The 21,076-nt window shown below is 38.9% G+C and overlaps 4 protein-coding genes across 4 annotated transcripts in view; 1 reads left to right on the top strand and 3 right to left on the bottom strand.

Annotated features, from left to right (window-relative positions):
* Window positions 1-1,056: 1,056 nt before the first annotated feature.
* mettl25 (methyltransferase like 25) lies at window positions 1,057-7,694 on the bottom strand. The gene is made up of 12 exons (XM_057323634.1): window positions 7,485-7,694; window positions 7,225-7,392; window positions 6,998-7,116; window positions 6,333-6,923; window positions 6,099-6,246; window positions 5,557-5,651; window positions 5,021-5,050; window positions 4,329-4,402; window positions 3,311-3,404; window positions 3,069-3,143; window positions 2,723-2,794; window positions 1,057-1,248 (listed from the first exon to the last, which is right to left on the bottom strand). Exons 1-12 carry the CDS (start codon window positions 7,684-7,686, stop codon window positions 1,165-1,167), a joined length of 1,752 nt encoding a protein of 583 aa, XP_057179617.1. The 5' UTR covers window positions 7,687-7,694; the 3' UTR covers window positions 1,057-1,164.
* A 195-nt stretch (window positions 7,695-7,889) lies between these two features.
* Window positions 7,890-9,699, top strand: ccdc59 (coiled-coil domain containing 59). The gene is made up of 4 exons (XM_057323635.1): window positions 7,890-8,159; window positions 8,311-8,653; window positions 8,869-8,977; window positions 9,255-9,699. Exons 1-4 carry the CDS (start codon window positions 8,015-8,017, stop codon window positions 9,417-9,419), a joined length of 762 nt encoding a protein of 253 aa, XP_057179618.1. The 5' UTR covers window positions 7,890-8,014; the 3' UTR covers window positions 9,420-9,699.
* Window positions 9,700-9,878: 179 nt separating this feature from the next.
* Window positions 9,879-18,319, bottom strand: LOC130547582 (scavenger receptor cysteine-rich type 1 protein M130-like). The gene is made up of 22 exons (XM_057323630.1): window positions 18,193-18,319; window positions 17,783-18,085; window positions 17,314-17,625; window positions 16,857-17,159; window positions 15,963-16,265; window positions 15,547-15,858; window positions 14,978-15,307; window positions 14,579-14,893; window positions 14,179-14,505; window positions 13,776-14,093; window positions 13,267-13,566; window positions 12,981-13,058; window positions 12,545-12,859; window positions 12,276-12,464; window positions 12,031-12,126; window positions 11,463-11,504; window positions 11,237-11,281; window positions 11,059-11,136; window positions 10,855-10,917; window positions 10,561-10,662; window positions 10,411-10,468; window positions 9,879-10,264 (listed from the first exon to the last, which is right to left on the bottom strand). Exons 1-22 carry the CDS (start codon window positions 18,248-18,250, stop codon window positions 10,258-10,260), a joined length of 4,254 nt encoding a protein of 1,417 aa, XP_057179613.1. The 5' UTR covers window positions 18,251-18,319; the 3' UTR covers window positions 9,879-10,257.
* Window positions 18,320-18,451: 132 nt separating this feature from the next.
* prmt8b (protein arginine methyltransferase 8b) overlaps window positions 18,452-21,076 on the bottom strand; it is a 5,168-nt gene continuing 2,543 nt past the window's right edge. Inside the window, exon 4 of the mRNA XM_057323452.1 lies at window positions 18,452-18,584. Coding sequence (XP_057179435.1) covers window positions 18,452-18,584 — 133 coding nt within the window. The remainder of the gene's footprint in view (window positions 18,585-21,076) is intronic.

Raw genomic sequence — 21,076 nt, 5'->3', positions numbered from 1 at the left:
TACCTCATGCCAACATCAGCAAAAATCAATAAGTCTACAAAAGAAAGTGTCTTTGAAAAAACACAATTTATAACCTTAAATCTTACATTAACTCAATACAACACATGACTTAAGGGCACAACAGCTGTTTTGTGATGTGATGAACGATTCCTCATACAGGAAAATACACCAGCAGGACCGTTTCGCTTTAAGAGGATAAAAAAACGTTTGTGTGTTTTTATGTTGTAAAATTAAAAGCAAAGAGTTCAAAGTGGAGCTGGACGTTTCTGGTGCAAGCAAAGGCAAAAAGGAAACATTTAAGGAAATAAGGGAGGTTGTTTCCCATCGTTCTGCTATTTCTGTAATGGAATGACGTTTAGGAGTGCATCATATCATTACCATGAAGCTTTTCCTTTCTTCAATTTAGCATCTGAACAGGAAGCTGGACACAAAACATCCGCTGTAAGGAGGATTTCATGAGAAAATGACGACGCACTTGTAGGAAAAGCCATGGTAAAGATTTGCTCTTCATTGTAATACTGTGTATAGTGTATTTGAACAAAATTAAAAAATAAATATGCATTGCACGTTTCTGAACGAGTCGACATCAATCACACACTGAGAAATCAATCAAGAAGGAAATGTGTTTGTTTCATTTATTAATATTAACTACAACACACCAGTGGGGAAAAAATGGTTTGTGTGGACGGGCTGGAAATAATAAAGAGCTCAATGTCTGATTAATATTAATGGACTGTTTTGTAAAGGGAAGCACATGACGTCTTAGGTTCTTATACAGTTCAGTCACTGACTACTAAAACCCATTAAATGACTGATTTATAAACCAGCCGAATGATTGAGCACTAAAAGCCACATTCTACATTTCATTGATTTCATGAGCAATCCAAAGGGATGGCTAGATCACTTTCTGCCATAAGCTGCCATACATCATAACTAAACAGACCTGCAGAACAACACAGCCAGGTGTGCTGGTTAACTGAACATTAGGATCCACTGGAAAAAAATTAAGTACTGCGGACCATTGTGTCAAAAAGCCACACAAACCAGAAGTGATGTTTTAAAATGTTTATTTGAAATGCTAATATTAACGATAACTAAAATGTATTATTTTATTAAATTAAATACAAAGAACACTGGATGGATGGAAGGCATAACAGCTTTGGTCTACTTTATACCAACAATCGCATAACATCTAGGTGACTGAAGCGGATCAAAGAGCTGAACCAGCGCAGAATGAGAAACATTCTCCTGTAAGACAAAACAAATGTCACCATTTAGATTTGGGTTAATGTAACATGAAAGTATGTATATGAGGTGTTTCTTAATATAAAATCAGGGATTACGTCAGGTTTTATGAAGTGAATGGGATCAGTTTTGCATATATGGCTGTACAGTATATGTTCACATAGGCCACGTTATATGGTATTAGCCCATTATTAGTTCATAGTTCACCCAAAAATGAAAATTCTTTCATCGCTTACTCACCCTCACATCATTTCAACACTGTAATGACTTACAGCAGAATACAAAAGACGACAATTTGAAGAATGTTTGTAACCAAACAACACTGGCCCCCAGTGACTTCAATTATATGGACTCAAACCACTGAGACATTTCTCAAAATATCTTCTTTTGTGTTCTACAGAAGAAAGAGTCATATGCATATTTTGAACATACAAGAGGGTGACATTTTTTAAATAAATTTCTTATTTTTGGGTGTACTATCTCTTTCAATTCAGTGTTCAGAATATCCATAAATAGTTAAGAAAAAGAGTTTTGATTGGGTCCAATAATCAGGCTTAGTGTAGCACAGCTTGTTTCGATCCAAAATCCATATTGCAGCTTTCCATAATCGCTGACCTGAGCATGTTAATATACTTGCCAGCAGCCTCAGAATCCTGTGTTATGAAACGGTTTATAAGGATTAAATTCTCCATAGGGCAAACGGTGAAGTAGACTCTGAACTCCATGCGGGTACTGAAGTTTACAGAGCCATCAATGAAAAACCATATCATGTTGCCAAGCCCTTTAAAGACTCATATATACAAACCACAGACCGCTGTAGAAAACCTAAAGAAATGATTTTAGATACTTCACTGATAGTTGAACTCTGTTAGCCCATGTGGAAATGACCCACTGAGAAACTTGCACTCAGTGTTTCAGACTACAAACAAAAATGATTTTCTCGTGCCCTAAATTGTTTCACATATGGTTTAGCCTGACACTGCAGACAGTGTCCTTGCGAGGGGCTTTGAGGTTTCATGTTCAAAGGCCGGTGGGCTTGACGGAAACCGGGGTGTAACTCAAAACCTCCAAACTACTCTAAGCCGGAGAGATGAAATTCAGATCTTCACCAAGCGTATCTCAAAATGCACAATACAAACAATAAATCACAGCTATCCCCAGTACAGTTAACTTTTGAAAACCGCATGTTCCTTTGGCTGTTGCGAAGTTGCTATTTACGGCTGACGTGTGATGGTATTTATGCTGTGAGGAGGATAAGTTGTTTATAGGGGAAATCTGGGCTGTGGTCACAAAATATGTGCTATATGTAAAAACAAAAAGATCCAATTAAATGAGGATTTAAGAGCCAAATGGGCACAAAGCCAGATTCTGGTGGGTTAACATTACTTTATGTACCTTTCTACTGGGCGTCAAGTCAAACCTCTACATCGGCTGTTTATTTTTAACACCTCCTTTTAAACTTATAAATATTGTTTACCTGCTCCTTCAAGTAGTAAAGCCGGTCCAGGAGAATGAGACCCTCTATACATGGAGCCAAAGTTACTTTTAACTGAGGAAGATGAAAAACAAAGTGAGACAGATTGATTTAGAGTTAAAGGAGTTAAAGTTAAATTTCTTTACTACAGAACATAAAAGAAGATATTTTAGAGAATGTTGGTAAGCTCTCATTAACTTTCATTGTATGGACACAAAACCATTTCTCAAAATATCTTCTTTTGTGTTCCACAGAAGAAAGAGTCCTGTACAGGATTAAAACAACATGAGGGTGAATAAATGCTGACAAAATAATGCAGTACATACATCTTTCTTCATGAGATACTCACCATGTTAAAAGCAATCATCTCATTCATCCTGTGGCTGTAGCGCTCATGATAGTTCTGAATGACATCGTCTGGTAGCTGGTGTAAAGAAAAAAAACAGGAAAAATACAGTAAAGAGTGGAGACTCATGCTTTCCTAGGCGTCAAATACAATCTAGCATGTTTAACTTCATTGTGGTATAACGTTGCTGAACATGGGCAGATTGAGAAGATATCAAAGGTAACCAGAGATCAATGTGTAATTACTTTAGAATCATCCAGAACCAGTTTCTTGAGTGCTCGCCTGACGTAGTCCACAAACGAAGTTGTTTTAGAGTACACATTCCCAACCCGCTTCTCACTGAAAATGTGCAAAACACATTCAAAGTCACTTATCAGATCATGTATCTACTAAAAAATGCATTCATTTAACAGAGTTTTAATAGCTTGGATCTTAAATTAACATGTAGACAATACGTGGTAGAAATTTGCACGTCTGTTCTAGCATTTTATGGTAAACTGAAAGTTCAGTTTTGACTCACAGAATTAAATTTATTAAAAAACGGAGGAGTTTTGAGTCATAAGCATCCACTGAATCAGGTCTGTAGTCAAGATCAAATATCTTGATAAACATCTCTCAGCCTCTGCACAAGGAAGGAAGGAAGGCTAAGAGGTAATCTGCACCTTCTTCATCCTCTACATACTCTAGTGTACCAAAACCTTCTGGAAACTTGACAAGTCCTGATGTTTGGTACAGTAATGACATGAGTGAGGAGGCTCAATATGTGTCACGATATGTGTGTTTCGTACAGAAAGCGCTCATCAGGGTTTCTGGATGTTTTCACAGCCAGGATAATGATCAGATTTTCTTCCCACATTGAACTAGACGGTGCCAAAGTTTCTTTAAACAACTAAAATTTGCTAAACATGATCCTGAAAAAAATAGATATGCAATGTTACTAAATACTGGGATTTACATGCCAAGTGCCATACAATAATGTTTTCCATTTGTAAAAGCATTATTGAAAGCCACAGTAATATGCATATTCCAATAATTCGATCATTTTGATATATTGTACAGTACAGCCCTAAAACAGGCAACAGTCAAAAAGGTCATTATACAAAAATATATGACTGCAAAGTGCCAAGATTGACTAATCATACATAATATACTATAATCAAATATACTAGAGAGCAATGTCCCACATTTACAATAAATAAAGACATTTTACACATCAATGACACAAAATGGAAGTTTTATCATTAAGGTGCACATGATTGATACCTTTTAAAGGAATCATAGTGATCCCGTAAAATCACATGAAGAACCGCCCTAAAAAACAGCGACTCCATCGGCAGCTGTAACAGACAGAGCCAACCAATCACAACGCTTCATCAAAAACATTCTTTGAAAAACAATGAATTTCAGAGCTTGATATTAAAACCACACAACATGTGCAAATCACTCCATAAAACTGATTTAACCGGTTTAACAGCATTTCTCTCAAATATGGTTTTACTTACGATTACATAATGAAATGTTTGTGGTGTTTCTGCCAACGACGAGTGTATGTTAACAATAGATTGCGCAATATTTTCCATGACTTTTTTGTTGCATAAATAATCAGGCATCCAAAAACCAACACAGAGACTGTACCTCTGAACTTCAACTAATTTGTAAGAATTGGATGAAAAGTATATATGCATAGTCATGCTTTAAGGTCTAGCATTCAAGCCTAACCAACTCATTACAATCGGCTGTGGAAACAGCTCTCATCAAACTGATCGCACTCTTTATACAATCCACCAGTGTAAATTTCCCATCGATATTTACATTTATGCATTTTAAGCTCCGTGTTTTATTGTGTATGTTCACTGGGATTTGAACCTGTGGTGTTGGTATTGCGAGATAACTTCCAGATAAGTTACCAGAACATACAGATTCACATAAATGATATGATATGAACAAGTACTCACCCCTCCTCCAGCAGAAACCCTCTCCAGAGCCTGATAGACAGCAAAACGTCAAGTTGCTTAAGTTATTGAATTGAGCATTTTGTTAAGAAGAATAAAATGATTTACGAGTTATGACTATTTATTAGGCTTGGCTGAATATCTGAACTGCAAAGAAGTAATAAACATTACATGCACTAGAAACCTTTTGCAAGCAATGTGTACATTATGTGTGTAAAACATACATCAACTTATAATAAACGTTCAATTTTCTGCGTTAACATCTACACATGATTTTGACTAAACCTAAAGCTTTTTACTTAAGCCTAGCTACCAAAGACAAGCTAAAAAATATTTGCACAGTGTCAAGGTTTCAATTGCTTGCACTTCAAAAGCAGATAGATGCTACAGATGTTTATCTATACCACCACATAACACATTCTTTATTTATAGCATGTGTTATAACACTTTTTGCATGGTAGCTCTGCATGGAGTGGTAAATGTGGATGAAGACGTGTGGGCGATGTGAGATGTTCTTGTGACGCCCAAGCCAGACTTACGAGACATGCAGACATCCTGGCATTTCGACCACAGAAACAAGCCTGGTCCTTCAGAAACTGACTCATGGGGAAACCACACACACCATCTGCACACTCTGACCAACAAACAAAGATAAACATATCAATAAAAAGTGCTTTATATATAGAAACACTACACATTCTATGAATTTGTTTGTTTTGTAAGTGTATAAAGTCAAGTGTGTCAAAACATGTTTGTCTTAATTTCGAACAAAAATGGCCCTATAGTAAAATATTTTACTTGAATGTGTATTTGTGCAGTACTTGATGTGCATTTCATTTTGTGCATCTAAAAGAGAGAGAGAGATAGAGACACCAGAAACCATATGCTCTTTTGGGACAAGCACCAAGTCCTCAGTGAGCCACCCTTACTAGGATGTGTGACTAAGCCTTTCCAGCAAAAAACATTAAGCAGAGATGAGCAATGCAGAAACACACGTCGCATCTTGTTTGAAGACATGTAAATCTGTTTTGACAGAGACCACAAAATAAACATGTGCACATGTGACAGGAAATGCAGTTACCTTGTCGATCCGGATGAAACTCTTCAGAGAGCAGATGGTAGCAACAGCCCACACTGCAAACCGCTCGCAGCTCCTGCTTGGCCCTGAACATCCTCAGGGTGCTGGGAGCCAAATCTCCACACGTGTGCAAGCCAACCAGAACGGCATCCTGGGTTTTTCCAGAGCAAGAAATATAACAAAAAGTGACAGTTCAATAGAAAAAGAAAGAGAGAAAAAGCAAAGATGTCCTCTCACCTCCAGCTTTGTGATAAGTGTCTTGAGTTCAGTTTCTGCAGTGACATACGAGGTCAGAGGTGAAAAGAGGTTGTCGTCGCTGCCATTGCTCAGTCCTTCACGAGTCTTCCTCTCCAGATTCTCCCTCTTTCTCCTTTCTTTCTCCTCCTCGCTCAGCTGGCTGGGATGAACACGAGGCGAGTTGTCCTCTACGACAGCCAGGGACAGCATATTAAAGAAGCCGTCTCCTGCCTCACAATCGTTCGGGTCGGCTGTACATTCTATGGCTTTTTTAGAAGATACATCAGTGGTGACCTGGTCTTGAGAAGCACAAGACTCAACCGGAGTACTACAGTTAGTGGACCCGACTTCTTGATCATTGTTACTGTGTTTTTCAGTCCTATCATCTCCATCATTTGAAGGTTGAGCTTCTTGGCTTCTCGTGGCTCTGCTGCGTTTTTTATAGGCTTTGGAAAATTTCTTCAGCTTTCGGTTTCTCTCCTGAGCTCCATGCGTGTTGGTGCTGGAGGAGTCGATTCCAAACACCTGCAGGTTAAACTGCACGGACAGAAAGGAGCACAGGTACCCCTTACCCGAACCAACATCTATCACCTGAAAGAGACAAAAATAAAATATGAGAGATGTTTTGTGTTGGAATTGCATTTCTCTTTTTTTCATGTTCTCACCTGTTTCACTTTGCAACATTTGGCCAAACCATTCACGACCTCTGACATTGCCCGTACCTCATGGGCCTTCTTACAATTCATAAACTCACCAGGTACAACACATCTGTCCAATCTCTCTCCTATGCACATTATAAAAAATAACTTGAATATGACAGTCGGATTAACTATCAAAATACTGTTGAATACATAATGTGACATTATAAGATCTCCTAATCGTGATCTGTTACCTGCTACAATGTCTCCAGTCATCAGTTTCAGATCATGCATCAGTTCCTCAAGCTGTATGCAGACCTCCAGACCCGAGAGGCTGTGTGCTTTGGCTGCCCTCAGGATGGCTGACACATCTACCAACTTCTTTGTTGTATTGCAGAAACCAAATGTAGTGTTTTTCTTTTCTAAATGCAACGACAAAAGCAAAAGAATTATGTTATGTAAACAATAAATAACAAAGAAAAACTATAATCAGCTTCTAAATTTGACATCTTACCCTCTGCCGCCCCCGTGCGGTCACTGGAATTAATAGCAGACAGAACTTCATCCGGACTCGCTGATATGAACGTGCTCCAAACATCACGCGTGTAAAAGTCCACAGTGTGCGCATTCGCGATGCTTAAAGATATGGAAAGAAAGCGGACGGCTTCATCTATTTTCTTCTTTAACGTGTCGATGGGAAGACTGTTAAACGCCATTGCTTACAAATACAGAAAAGAGCGAAATTTGTATGTGAGCTGTGGATGTTGACATGTTTAGGGTGTTTAAGACGTAAGTAATCAAATCTTGAATCAGAATACGATTCGTTTGAACGGCCAAAGCGGTGGCCATGTTGGGTGTGCCACTAACGTTTTGTTGAATGGCAAATCGACAGTTTTTATCCTCAACACAAATGGCGACTAGCTCATGAGACGTTTTGGTATCGATTATTAATGCCTTAAGTCGTTTGTACGTCATCACTACGCGTCTTTAGTTTACACGTGAACAGGCGCTTGTCTACATACAAGTGTGGCGAAAACGTTTAACATGGCACCTATAAAAAAGAATGCGAAAAGCATTAAAGGAAAACATTTGAAAAGTAATTTTGCACATGGTGGTCCGTCACACAACGCCAAAGGGAAAAGAAAATGGGTCCAGGATAACAAATTCTTTGACGGTAGTCTAAAAGAGGGTGAGTAGCTGGCAGTTTAATTTTCGAGCAAGGTCAAACTTATTTTGTGTAAACCTGTCTTGCAGTAATATACATTGTCCCAATTTAATGTACCAGAATAATCTAACTTATTCTGTGTACATCTGTTCTGATATGTTTCATGGTTCCTCAGGTCAGGGATTTGCGTTGAAAAGAAAGGAGAAAATAAAGCACCAATACAACAAAATTCTTCGCAAGGAGAGATGGAAAATGCAACAGTCAAAAGTTCATTTACAGGAGGAATATCCAGAGCACCTTAAACATCTTTACCTGGCAGAAAAGGAACGATTAGAAGAAGAAGAACAAGCGAAAAAGAATAAAAGATGTAAAGGAAGAGCAGTGGATAGTGAAGCAGAAGAAGAGCAGACCATTACAATGGGATCTACCTCCGGGAAAAATGATTCAAACACAACACCTGACATCTCCGCTGATCAAACTCGTTCGTCTGAAGCAGGAATCACAAAACAGTCTGAAAGGTGCTGAAAAAGTTCACAATATTATGACTATTTATTATGAGCTGTTTGGTATGTAGGTTCAGTGATCATTGTAGATTTAACAATAATTAAGAAGTTATATATTTTCAAAAGTCATGTGCAGCATAACACATCTTTGTGTAAATTGTGCTGTATGTAAGGGTGTCTGTAGTTTGTATAAAAATACCTTTTGTACTGACAATGCGATCTGTCATCAGCTCCCACAAAGCCCCATTCATGCAGAGAAAACAGAAGAACGTGTCATCATACCAGAAGACAAAGCAAGAATATGAAAGGATAAAGCAGGACCGAGAACAAAAAAGAGAGGTGAGGTGGAGAAGAAACGGACCATTTAATGATATCCAGGAAATAAATGAAGTGCAGTGAAAGTCTTTCATCATAACACACAAAATCAGACAAATCATTTGAAAAAACAAAACAAAGCACTACAATTTTTTTGTGTAGCCTATAGTTTCCCAGTCTTTAATATATCGCTTGTATATAATGTCATGGAGGAAGACCCGTTATTTCAAACATAAACATTCATTACTTATTATATTCTTTGGCAAATGACTGATGCATGGTATGCCTGTTTTTTTTGCAGGGATTCTTAAAGAATAAAGCTCAAAGGGAAGAAGCGCTGAAAAAATACAAGGAAAAGAAAATGGCCACATATCAGTTGTTGAAAAGAAAAACCAAGAAGGGTCAGCCTAACCTCAACATTCAGATGGAGCTGTTACTGCAGAAGATTCAAGCTCAGCAGAAATAGTTAAATTATGGTTGAAATGTGCCAAAGCACACAGCCTCTCGGGTATGGAGGTCAAATAAAAACTGTGCCATTTGAATGGGTGTACAATCTTTGCAAACCTCTTTGTTTATCATTAGTATTTGCTGTAAATAAAGCCAAAAATGAGACAAATCTATGGTTTGTTCATTAGAACAAAGAGCACTGAAAGTAAATGCACGTTCAATAGCAACAGAAACCGTATATCAACCTGCAGATGGAGCTGTTACTGCAGAAGATTCATGCTCAGCCCAAATAATTCAAACAACAGAATAAGACTCATGTTTGTTTTTATTCATTTAAAGTTTTATTCATAAAATTTACATGCATACATAAGATATTTTTGTAAATAAAACCTTCATATATTAATCAATATTTGGTTTATTGGTTTAAAGAGCACTGAATATAATGTAAACGTTATAAGCTAAAATATGGTGTTAATATTTTGCATGTAACTAGGTAATAGAGGATTTATGCCCGGTTTCACAGACAAGTCTTAAGGCTAGTCCCAGACTAAAATGAATGAGCTGTCTTAACTGAAAATAATTCATCCTAAAACATCTTAAAATATGTTAGTGCCATTGTTTCGTGTCAAGATGCACACCAGTAATGTTTCTTACTAGGGCATTTTTATAAAAGTAACTTAAATATCCCAATTTTTATTAAGGGTTAGTCCTGTCTGTGAAAACGGGCCTTAATGTCTGAAAAAGAAAGCAACACAACATTTAGTAGCAACACTGAATCACTTAGATATATTATTTTTATGAACATGTGCAGTGGGTGTGGTCATTAAGTCAAATTATTTGACTCCTCCCCCACATCCTCATAGTCTGTTAAAAGCAAATTCAAATTCATTACTATTGTAGTTATACCAAGATTTAAAGTTAGCCAGTTTAGTTAATGACCATTAAACATTATATATTGAGATCAAATCTACTGGAAACAATATTTAATGGGATTATCATTAATAACCTACCTAACAGGATTCACAAATCTGACATTCTTCACATCATCATATTCCTCCTGAACTCCCTCTGACACGCATATGAAAACAAGTCAGACAAACAAAAACATATATCACATTGTACTTCATAATGCACCTTTGTCTCTCACAACATTGGCTTACCTGTCTCACAGTCATCTTCCATTCCACATTCGGATGTGACTTTAACTGTCTGTTCTCTCTTACTTGCACTGATATGCTTCACATCATCATACTCTTCCTCAACTCCATCGGAAACATAAAAAACAAAAGACAAACAAAAATCTATCACATTGTACTTTTTATTGCACTTTTGTCTCCTGCCATCGTCCCATATTAATGAACAACACCTGAAAAAGCCACGAGGAGTCTATTGTTATAAATGCATCTTCAATAGCCATATAGATGTATAAGCGCAGTGAATATTGTTCAACTCACCATTTACACCTTCAATGTTGTGTTTAATAATGATGACATCATCGTAATTCTCTGGCATGTCCCCTACACGCGTCAAAATATAAGACCATACATATAAAAAACTCACTATTTGTTATCTTTAGCCAGCATAATTGCAAAAGGATTTAACCATACCCACTATTTAGCAGTATTTAAAAATGTCTATTGCTAAAAACGGGACTACACCTGTCTTAATATCTGCTGTCGGTTCATCTGTGTTGACATCATTATAGTATGCCAGTGAGACTTTTCTAACCTGTTTTGCTTCAAAAAGTAAAACGCAAAAATATGTTTGTACAAGTTCATATGTATGTTTCAACGTGTTCAAATTTGAAATCATATGATAGTTAACAAAGTCACTGACCTTTCAGGCTGCTGACGTCATTGTCATATACACAGATGTCTTCTTCTGCAGAAAACAACAAAGGCAATGCGATTGAGAACTGTAGTGTAAATTGTAGTATTTCTGATAATTGTGCCATTTCATTCAGTTGTTGGATATGTGAATTTCACTTTGTACATTTCTTAATTAAAAGTATACATCTAAATATTTTAGGTCTTGTTTTAAATAGACAATTCAGCTCTCTAACCTGTAAAAGGTTCATTGACATCTTCATACCCAGAATGCTGTTCTGCAAAGAGGAGCAAAACAATCATAAACCTGTTTACAAACAGTCTAAACCCTTTATTGCAGTGGATCTTAGATCACATGGGATAATAAAAGCAAGACAAGAACATCCGTGAATATCAGTAGATACGTACAAGTAAAACATTGATTCACTAAATCTGAAGACATGCACGTCCTCACACATGAACTCATTCCAGAAATATAGAGAAAAACAAAATGAGCAAACTCATTGCATCTAATTCAACACTCAAACTGACACATACAAAAACACCTGTACACATGCACCTGCAGCTGTGGTTTTGTGAGAGGAATTCTGTGGTTTGAAGCAGGAGGTTTAACGGAACTAATAATAAACTAACACCAGCTATCTGATAGACTCTAAACTACACATTCAACTAAATACACACATCAACAACCCAAAAACTTACAATGAACTGCACACTAGACATGACACTCACAAGAAACACTGGCTTTAATATGCATTCATCTTTTGATTTCGATTTGATTTAACAACAAACCTAAAGACTCACCTCTCTGTGTGAAGTGTTCGTGTTTGTGTTTGTGTCTGTGATCAATCTCTTCATAAACTGCTTCAGTCTGAGTCCAGTGTCTCCTCTTAGAGAGAGCTGTGAGTGTAAAACACACAAACCTGCTGTCAGTTCATCACACATGACTGATGACACACTGAACAAGACTCTAGTAAGATTGATGTTGATGTCTGAGGTAGTTCAATAAGTCAGATGTGTTCTTGTATGTGATGTGTGGATGTGTGTACCTCTCCTCATCACTCTGTTGTGTTGAATCAGTATCAGCAGCGGCACTAAGAGCAGTAAGAGCAAAACTCCCAGAACAACCACTGGAGGAATGAAGAGAGACGCTGCTGGAGGAGTTTGAGAAGTCACTGGGCTCTTGTTAGTCTGAGATTTAGTTGTTGTTGTTGTAGCAGTGGTGGACACAGACAAATCTGTGCATGGTAAAACAAAACACATATTAAAGAAACTGCTGAAATTATTATCCATTCATCACTCAGTGTTTTTCTCTCACCTGCACAGATGAGTTCAACACGTTCTTTGTGTGAGCAGTCAGTGTGGTTATTCAGGACGTGAGGACAGTCCCACAGGTGAATCTCAGTCCCTCTGCACTCGACTCTGTTCAGCCACACAACACCTTCACCAGCACCAAACGCTTCATTCCCATCAGCACTCAATGCTGCTCCACAACCCAGCTGCCTGCAGACCACCTGAGCATCTCTGATGTCCCACAGATCATCACAGACTGAACCCCACTCAGAGTTATGATACACCTCCAGCCTCCCAGAACACCTGCCTTTACCTCCACTCAGTCTGAGAGGAACATGACCTACATCACACACATCACACAGCATTTACAACAATACAATCGCACTGAAACTCACACTGTGATTTGCATGTACAATACAAATAAACAGAACAGATATTTATCATTTATTATATAAACATACTTGAACATTGTCTCTGGTGTGGAGATGGTAAGGTAGAACATGTCAGACGACTCCGAGGAGACTGATAGGTCTCCTTCACTGAAATTAAAACATTAAAACAGCGTATTAAAAGAACATTATTTGTCATTTAATTTTTGAAATATCTGAGCTAATAATCATTTCAGCCATTCATTTTGTTACATCTTTTTTCAAAAACATCAGTCTGATTACGTCATTGGGTTATAAAATGATTTTAAAATAACCTTGATCACTGAGACCATCTTATATCTGGTAAAGACTTTCTTACCTGAACAGGTGATTTTGACAATCCCACTTAGACCACAGTCATTCTGTGCCCAGGGTGAAGATGGACACTGCCATACAGTGGAGTCATGTGATCGACATTTAAGTTGATCCTGCCAATTATGAGTCTTCAATCCAATTGAAGAACTGGGTTCACTGGCAGATCTTCCACAGTTGAGTTCTTGACAGATCAGACTCGCTGTGTCTCTGTCCATCTGATTCCAGCACACATTACCCCAGGATCCATTGTAGAAAACCTCCACATTCCCTTCACAGCCTTCACTCAACCTGAGCTCTTTAAACTCTACAATGAAAGATATTTGTAATTATTCTTCAGCCTGGAATTCAGGTAGTAGACCAAAAATAATGTAACTGTAGTGTAAACTAACACAGCTGTAACTAAACAAATGCGGTACTATGATATAATCTACAAAATGGGCTGTGAAGAAATTTTATTTTACTAGAAATAATTCCATTAAAATAAAATAAATTCACTCAATTGGCACTCCTTACCTGAACACACGACTCCTACATCCTCCTTGTGGTTACAGTCATGATCTCCCCAGACCCGTGAAGAGCAGTTCCACAGAGACGTCTCATTCCCCTCACAGTTCACATCATCCAGCCATATGGGTCCAGAACCAGGACCAAACCAGGCTGGTACTGGCTGATCACTGAGAGCCACTCCACACTGCAGCTGTCTGCACACCACATGAGCATCTTTAACATCCCAGGAGTCATCACACACTGTCCCCCATGAGCCTTTGTGAAAAACCTCCAGTCTCCCTGCACAATCTCCACCAGAACCCACCAACCTGATGGACCTGTGATCTGAGATCAGATAAACAGAGAAAGAAACAGTAAATCCATTTGAACTGTTTAGATGAAATATTACAGTGAATTTTGTCATTCTGACCAAGGCAGGTGATTGACAGGTGTTGTGTGGAGCTGCAGTTGAGAGTTTGTGGAGAGCTGCTGCAGTTCCTCAGATGATGTTCAGTCCCAGAGCACTTGAAGCCCATCACACACTCATGACTGTGTTCAGCGCTGGATGAAGAGGAGCCAGAGAAGTTCAGCACAGAGCCACAGCCCAGCTGTCTGCAGACCACAGAGGATTCAGTGACACTCCATGAGTCCAGCAGAACTCTCCTCCAGACCTGATCAATGTAAACTTCCAGCTCCCCCTCACAGTCTCTCTCTCCAGACAACCTCACACCACCATCATGAAGAGCCAGAGAGGAATCTGAGAACATATTAGATATTAATTACATGTCTTACATTCTCATCGTGTTATTGAGAGAGTGAAGTTGACTCACTAGAACAAATGACTCCAACATCTTGTTCATGAGAGTATTCAGCTCGACTCCATGAAGAGATTGAACATTGTGAGAGTTGTGTTTCATTCCCCTGACAATCAAACACATCAGCCCAGATTTCACCAGATCCCTCTCCAAACCAGTCCACTCCCACAACAGACACAGCAATCCCACAATTCATCTGTCTGCAGACAACACTGGCAGCTCTCATATTCATGCACCCATCACACACTGTGCCCCACTCGGTGAAATACTGACGCTCAACTCGACCAGAACAGAAATCAGAGCCGTTCACCAGTCTGAGGTCAGTGTAACCTTGACAGAGAATTGTCAGTTTATATGAAGAGTATAAAAATCATTCATTCATTTGTAAGAGAAAATCAAATATTGATACTCCACCAGAACAAATCACTCCCACATCATTCTCATGGGAACAGTTGTTCTTGCTTGAAGACTTGAAGAATTGTGGGCACAAGTTAATGTGTGATTCGTTTCCTCTACATTGAATGTCTTGTGTCCACACGGGTCCCTCTCCTTCACCAAAAGCATCTGCTCCCAACAGCTGTACAGGAACCCCACAGTTCATCTCTCTACACACAACCTCTGCATCCTGATCATCAAACGCAGCATCACACACTGTGCCCCATCTTCCTCCAAAATACATCTCTACTCTCCCCGAGCACAAATGAGAACCAGCAACAAGTCTTGACCATCCATAGTTTAAGCCATCTGATTATATAGACAAAACGAACAACAAAGAGGACAATAACACAATGAAACATGTTTAAATAAATGATCATTCAGTCAAAAATAAAAATAACATACATATAGAAATGGTTTTAATAGATTATACTGTTGTCACTTATCACTAATAATTCATTAGTATGAATTATGCATTTGAATGAAATGATCATAACTGTACAAACGATTTTGCATCTGTACATCACAGAGTATGATTCAACACTCACCTGAGCAGATAACTCCAGCATCACGAATATGGGAACAGTAATGAACCCCCCATTCATTTGCCACACAGTTCTTCAGTGAGGACTCTGAGCCCTTACATCGCACATAATCCAACCAGATTGGACCTGATCCTTGTCCAAAGTAAGCGTCATGCAAAGCCTGTACAGGCTCTCCACAGTCCAGCTCTCTACACACCGCTGCAGCATCTATCAGATCCCAACTAAAATCACACACAGTTCCCCATTGACGACCATGAAGAATTTCCAGTCTACCAGAACAAGCACTGCTACCATTCACCAACCTCACATTCACATCTGATACATATGAAACAGATACAAAATGCAAAAATGACAAAAGACGATATAACATTTATATTGAAAAAATATATAAAATGATGTAATAACAGGATAAACCTCACTTGAGCAGATGACTCCAACATCTTTATCATGATCACAGTCACTAACACTTGATGTACAGATCTTGAGTGTAGACTCTGATCCACTACAGTCCACACCATTCGTCCAGATCTGTCCTGATCCTCGTCCAAAGTGTGCACCATTTAACACCTGTACAGCATCTCCACAGCCCATCTCACTACACACCACCGAGGCATCGGTCAGATCCCAACCATCACCACACACGGTTCCCCACTGACCATCATGAAGAACCTCCACTCGACCAGAACAACGACTGTCACCATTCACCAACCTCACATTTAAAACTGGTGCATAAAAAACAGAGAAATGAAAAACGTAAGATAAAAACAACTTTTCTATGTTGATAACATACACTAAATATTTTCATTTCAATTGATAGTTTCATGAGCCTCGCAGATAATAAGTACGGATAATAAGGGACGGATAATTAGGGACGGAGAGTATGAGTTCGGTAGTTCCTCCGAACTCGGAGTGCCCGCCCCTTGCCCGGGGAGAGGGACCTGACCCGGTATGTGCCCGGACTTGGGTCGTTGCCCTGTTACACTGCGGTAAAAACGGGCTGATGATGAGGAGTTGGGGTGGAGGAGGGATGCTGAGAATGAGGGATGTAGAGAGAATGGGGGTAAGACACCTTGTCTATTTGTAGGGGTTTTCTCCCGAGCTAAAAGGATGATTGGAGAGATTGGTTATAGGAAACCAGCTGGGTTAGTTATCTCATTTGTGAGATTAGTCATGGAAAGCCAGCCAGGTTAATTATCTGATTGGTAAGATTGGTCATAGCAAGCCAGCCAGGTTAGTTATCTGTACGTGCTCATCCCGAACTTTGTTATTAAAACATCATATCGTTTGACCCCGAGTGTGATGTAAAAACTCACTTGAGCAAATTACTCCAGCATCTTGATGATGACCACAGTGTTGAACACTGGATCCACTTAATCTACAGTTCTTCAGTGTAGATTCCGATCCATTACAGTGCATTTGTGCTGTCCAGATTGGTCCTGATGCTGGTCCAAAGTGAGCAATACCCAGAGGCTTACCACAGCCAAGCTCTCTGCACACCACTGCAGCATCTGTCAGATCCCAAACACGACCACACATCATAATCCACTGACCACCCTGAAGAACCTCCACTCTGCCAGCACAACGGTTGTCACCACTCACCAACCTCACACTAAGATCTAATTCGTTTGAAACAAGTACAAATACACATACACAGGAAAAAAGAATTTATATAACAAGTGTAGATAATAAGCAATAAAAACTGTGACATAATATATCTTTGGATCCCAAGTATGATGTAGTAAGTAACATGACAGATTTAGAAAAGCTCACTTGAGCAAATGACTCCAGCATTTGTGTTAAGATTGCAGTCATGAACACCCCATCCTCTTGAACTACAATTCTTCAGTGTAGACTCTGATCCATTACAGCTCACATCATCCATCCAGATCTGTCCTGATCCTGATCCAAAGTGAGACGTATGAAGCACCTGTACAGCATCTCCACAGTCCAGCTCTCTACACACCACTGCAGCATCTGCCATATCCCAGTCATCTTCACACACTGTTCCCCACTGACCATCATGAAGAACCTCAACTCTACCAGCACAGCGACTGCCACCATTCACCAACCTCACATTCACATCTAAAACATATGAAACCGATAAAAAAGCATAAGATACAAAATGCAACTTTAAAAAAAGAATTATTCAACAACAATCCTGAAACATTAGAATTTCAAATTCTAAAATATCCTTTGACCCGAAGAGTGATGTAATAACAGAGTATTTTGAGAAGCGCACTTGAGCAGATGATTCCAACATCAAGAGAATGATAACAGTTATGAACACCCCATCCATTTGATGTACAGTTTTTCAGTGAGGACTCTGATCCATTACAGTGCACATCATCCATCCAGATCTGTCCTGATCCTGATCCAAAGTTAACAATACCCAGAGGCTCTTCACAGCCCAGCTCTCTACACACCACTGCAGCATCTGTCAGATCCCAGTCATTGTCACACACTGTTCCCCACTGACCATCATGAAGAACCTCCACTCTACCAGAACAATGACTGTCACCATTCACCAACCTCACATTCAAATCTGGTGCATAAGAAACAGAGGAAAAAAGCAGAAGGGTAAAAATGTACTTAATAAATATTTTATTTGTAATTGTTGACAATATTTGTTTCATCCCGAAGTGTACTTACCAGCAGTGATGGTCATTACTACAGAGGACAGTAAAGTGAGTGTGAGACAGATCTCCATAATCCTCTACTGTACACACAGTCTGATTGAGAATAATGAGAAGTCCGTGTAAAGTTCTCCACTGTTCCCTCATAGACTGAACATACTGGATCATTACAACCCCTCTACAGAGAGAGAGAGAGAGAGAGAGAGAGAGAGAGAGAGAGAGAGAGAGAGAGAGAGAGAGAGAGACCAATCACACTCTCTGTTACCTTATTAGAATTAACAAAGGAAATCATCAAACAACTTGAGTGACAAATCAGAAGAGATATTTGTGACTTTCTCCATATATATCAGCAGAACGTCAGCGATGATGAACGAGACTCCTCCCTCCATGTACAGAGGAGACAAACACCTGCAAGATTGAAGATAAATTTCAGCATCAATCCTGTCGTATGCTGGGGTACAGGAAACTGTTCCCTTCGAACACACTTTAATACAAACATGCACATAAACACAGATGTATACAGTATGCACTTTCATTAGAATAAATTATTCTGAATTTAAAAGTAAATATTTAGAGAATTCAAGCTTGTGTTTAAGTGTTTTGGACCCCTACACCTCATCCAAGCTGTCGCACTGGAGGGTAAATCCTTCAAAGCAATCAGGGCATATAGGCCCTTCAGAATGGATTGAAAAGATGGACTTATTTATTCCCATTGTAAATATTAAACAGTATTCTTTCTTTCACATGATGTCACTGTAGTTTTATTTGGAAGTTAAATCATTCTCATTGAACCCAGTAGCACTGACTTAAAACAATCCACTTCCATAGACTCAAGGCCTCTTTTAGCTTGTTATTTGTATTCATTTCCTTCAACCTAGATAAAAAACAGGAGCTCGCGTTCAGTGTCATATATAATGACAGGAGTTGACATCTTACTCAACGACACATCTTACCCCACCCACCCTTACTGTACTTCATTGCTGTCTTGAAACTTTAATCTGTGTTTAACTCAGTATTTTGTCAAACTCTCCTCAACCTCTATGTTTATAATGCACGTGGAATAATATCAATATTATCAACTATTTAAATCAAGCACTGATTTACCCTCTACTGCCACCATGCGCTCATTATCGCACACTACATGAACGCACTCCTCCAAACACCACGCCCGATAAAGCTCACTGTGTGCGCAAGCGAGATGTTTCAATATATAAGAATGTTATGAATACAGTAAATTTTCATTTATTTATTAACTTAAGTCTGTGTTTTGTAAATTTAGGAAGTAAATTCCTTTCCTTTCAAATTGTACAGCATCTTTGAACACTGTCAAACGGTAGGGTGAATAGATTATTGTTTCTTTTTGTGCCTTAATAATAGTAAATGTGTTTTATGTTTAATATTTTAATATCAGATACAGCCTTTCTTGTTCAATGTTGAACTTTTGAGACTATAATGAAGTATTTCAAGAGCGGTTTGAATTGGATGTTTTTATGGCATGCAGTTCCCTCATAAATATTTTTTGAATTTTCCTTACTCGTACCCCTTTATTACCCAAACTTTGCACAATGTTCCCCTTTATCTACAGATTGTTGAGGTAGGCTCCATTATTGTTACAATTAGTTACGCTGTAAATCCTGTTTAATTATGCGGTACATTGCAGACCGTAATCTAAGGGGCTGTGTCCACCATGGATATTTACGCGGCTGAAAACGGCAGGAAACACGTGGACACAGCCTCTAAAGCGTTACTCAATGAACCAATTCCACAAACTCCTCATACTTACACACACTTGATTCTAGCATGTTGTGATTTTCCATTAACATATTTTGTATTTATATTGAGTTAATTTGATTTTATTAAAACATTCTGGTGCAAACACACTGTATCTTCACATGAACCCATTTCTCATTGGATTCCAGAAATATAAACAGGAAGACACAAATACACACATTTGCACGTACTTATGCATATCAACCCCTCCCCATTAGCCTCCAAAAATAATCACATACACACACACACGTCTGGTTTACTATCTCCGTGGGGACAGTCCATAGGCGTAATGTTTTTTATACTGTACAAACTGTATATTTTATCCCCTAACCCTACCTCTAAACCTAAAGATCATAGAAAACTTTTAGCATTTTTAGATTTTAAAAAAATATTGTTCTGTACAGTTTATAAGATTTTTTGCCCATGGGGACCTCAATTTTGGTCCCCACGGTGACACGAGTCCCCATGTGTTGGTGTGCATTCAGGTTTAGGTCCCCACCGGGATATAAAAGTATGTCCACACACACACACACACACACACACACACACACACACACACACACACACACACACACACACCTGTAAACATGCACCTGCAGCTCTGTGAGTTTTTTTAAACAACCAGCATATGCTGGGTTAGGTATGTTTTGATGCTGGATTGACCATTTTAAACTATGGGCCAGCACATGACCATCTTAAACCAGCACATGACCACCTTAAACCAGCACAAACCAGCATCAAAACATACCAAACCAGCATATGCTGGTTTTTTCAACAGGGTTAGCTTGAGTGAATATGCAAATATTCCTAAACCGAACCATTAATGACTGGCCAATGACCCTATTCAATTGAAAATGAATGGACTTTATCGCCCACTTTTTAAGACCATTGCATGTGTGCAAAATCGTCTCTGAATAAGCATTAAATTCAATGTAATTTTCTTGTACCAGCGTCCACAACAGACACTACCTGCTGTGGCCTGTTTGCAAAAAGACCCTAGGCGACCGTGTCAGTCCATCTGCGCATGTATGCATGACGGAGGTGACACCAGAAAGCATCACAGACGTAGTGGACAAGGCCAAGGCTGAAGTTTTGCACCATCAGGATTGATGGCTCACCGACTTTGGAAA

Source organism: Triplophysa rosa, linkage group LG24 (assembly GCF_024868665.1).
Source record: "Triplophysa rosa linkage group LG24, Trosa_1v2, whole genome shotgun sequence".
NCBI classification, from domain to species: domain Eukaryota; kingdom Metazoa; phylum Chordata; class Actinopteri; order Cypriniformes; family Nemacheilidae; genus Triplophysa; species Triplophysa rosa.
Note: the sequence above shows the minus strand (reverse complement) of the source record. Positions and strands in the feature narration are given on the sequence as shown.

Coding starts and splice junctions, on each gene's coding strand:
- LOC130547582 (XM_057323630.1), bottom strand. CDS start 18,250: ATGGAGATCTGTCTCACACTCACTTTACTGTCCTCTGTAGTAATGACC. Junction 17,626..17,782: donor TGTTGGAATCATCTGCTCAA/GTGCGCTTCTCA, acceptor CATATGTTTTAG/ATGTGAATGTGAGGTTGGTG. Junction 13,059..13,266: donor TGTCAAAATCACCTGTTCAG/GTAAGAAAGTCT, acceptor TTTTAATTTCAG/TGAAGGAGACCTATCAGTCT.
- mettl25 (XM_057323634.1), bottom strand. CDS start 7,686: ATGGCGTTTAACAGTCTTCCCATCGACACGTTAAAGAAGAAAATAGAT. Junction 7,393..7,484: donor CCGCACGGGGGCGGCAGAGG/GTAAGATGTCAA, acceptor CGTTGCATTTAG/AAAAGAAAAACACTACATTT. Junction 2,795..3,068: donor AGATGATTGCTTTTAACATG/GTGAGTATCTCA, acceptor CATCTTCCTCAG/TTAAAAGTAACTTTGGCTCC.
- ccdc59 (XM_057323635.1), top strand. CDS start 8,015: ATGGCACCTATAAAAAAGAATGCGAAAAGCATTAAAGGAAAACATTTG. Junction 8,160..8,310: donor TGACGGTAGTCTAAAAGAGG/GTGAGTAGCTGG, acceptor ATGGTTCCTCAG/GTCAGGGATTTGCGTTGAAA. Junction 8,978..9,254: donor ACCGAGAACAAAAAAGAGAG/GTGAGGTGGAGA, acceptor TTTTTTTTGCAG/GGATTCTTAAAGAATAAAGC.